Below are 237 nucleotides of genomic sequence, written 5' to 3'. Positions count from 1 at the left end.
TACTGCATGCGCCCCGTCTTAAATATAAGCAGCCCAAAATATTAGTCAATCATGAAAACAAACAGACAACAAAAGCTCCACCCAACTTTTTTCACGCCCACAAAGGTGACCACCACGCCCTCGTGGTTTCGCGCGCCTCCTGAAACAGAGAGAATCGGTTAGAGGCTTCAAGGGGGGGGTGCCCGCGATGGTGGTGGCGACCGAAGGTTGTGGCCACAGTGAGTCTGTAACACTGGA

At 52.3% G+C, this 237-nt stretch overlaps 1 protein-coding gene across 1 annotated transcript in view; it reads right to left on the bottom strand.

The window, feature by feature from the left end:
- Window positions 1–237, bottom strand: part of LOC119582214 — a 10,047-nt gene that overhangs the window by 4,066 nt on the left and 5,744 nt on the right. Inside the window, exon 2 of the mRNA XM_037930444.1 lies at window positions 87–139. Coding sequence (XP_037786372.1) covers window positions 87–139 — 53 coding nt within the window. The remainder of the gene's footprint in view (window positions 1–86; window positions 140–237) is intronic.

The sequence above is a fragment of the Penaeus monodon genome, chromosome 15 (assembly GCF_015228065.2).
Source record: "Penaeus monodon isolate SGIC_2016 chromosome 15, NSTDA_Pmon_1, whole genome shotgun sequence".
NCBI classification, from domain to species: Eukaryota; Metazoa; Arthropoda; class Malacostraca; order Decapoda; family Penaeidae; genus Penaeus; species Penaeus monodon.
The sequence above is the reverse complement of the archived record's forward strand: the minus strand, read 5'-3'. Positions and strand labels throughout refer to the sequence as shown.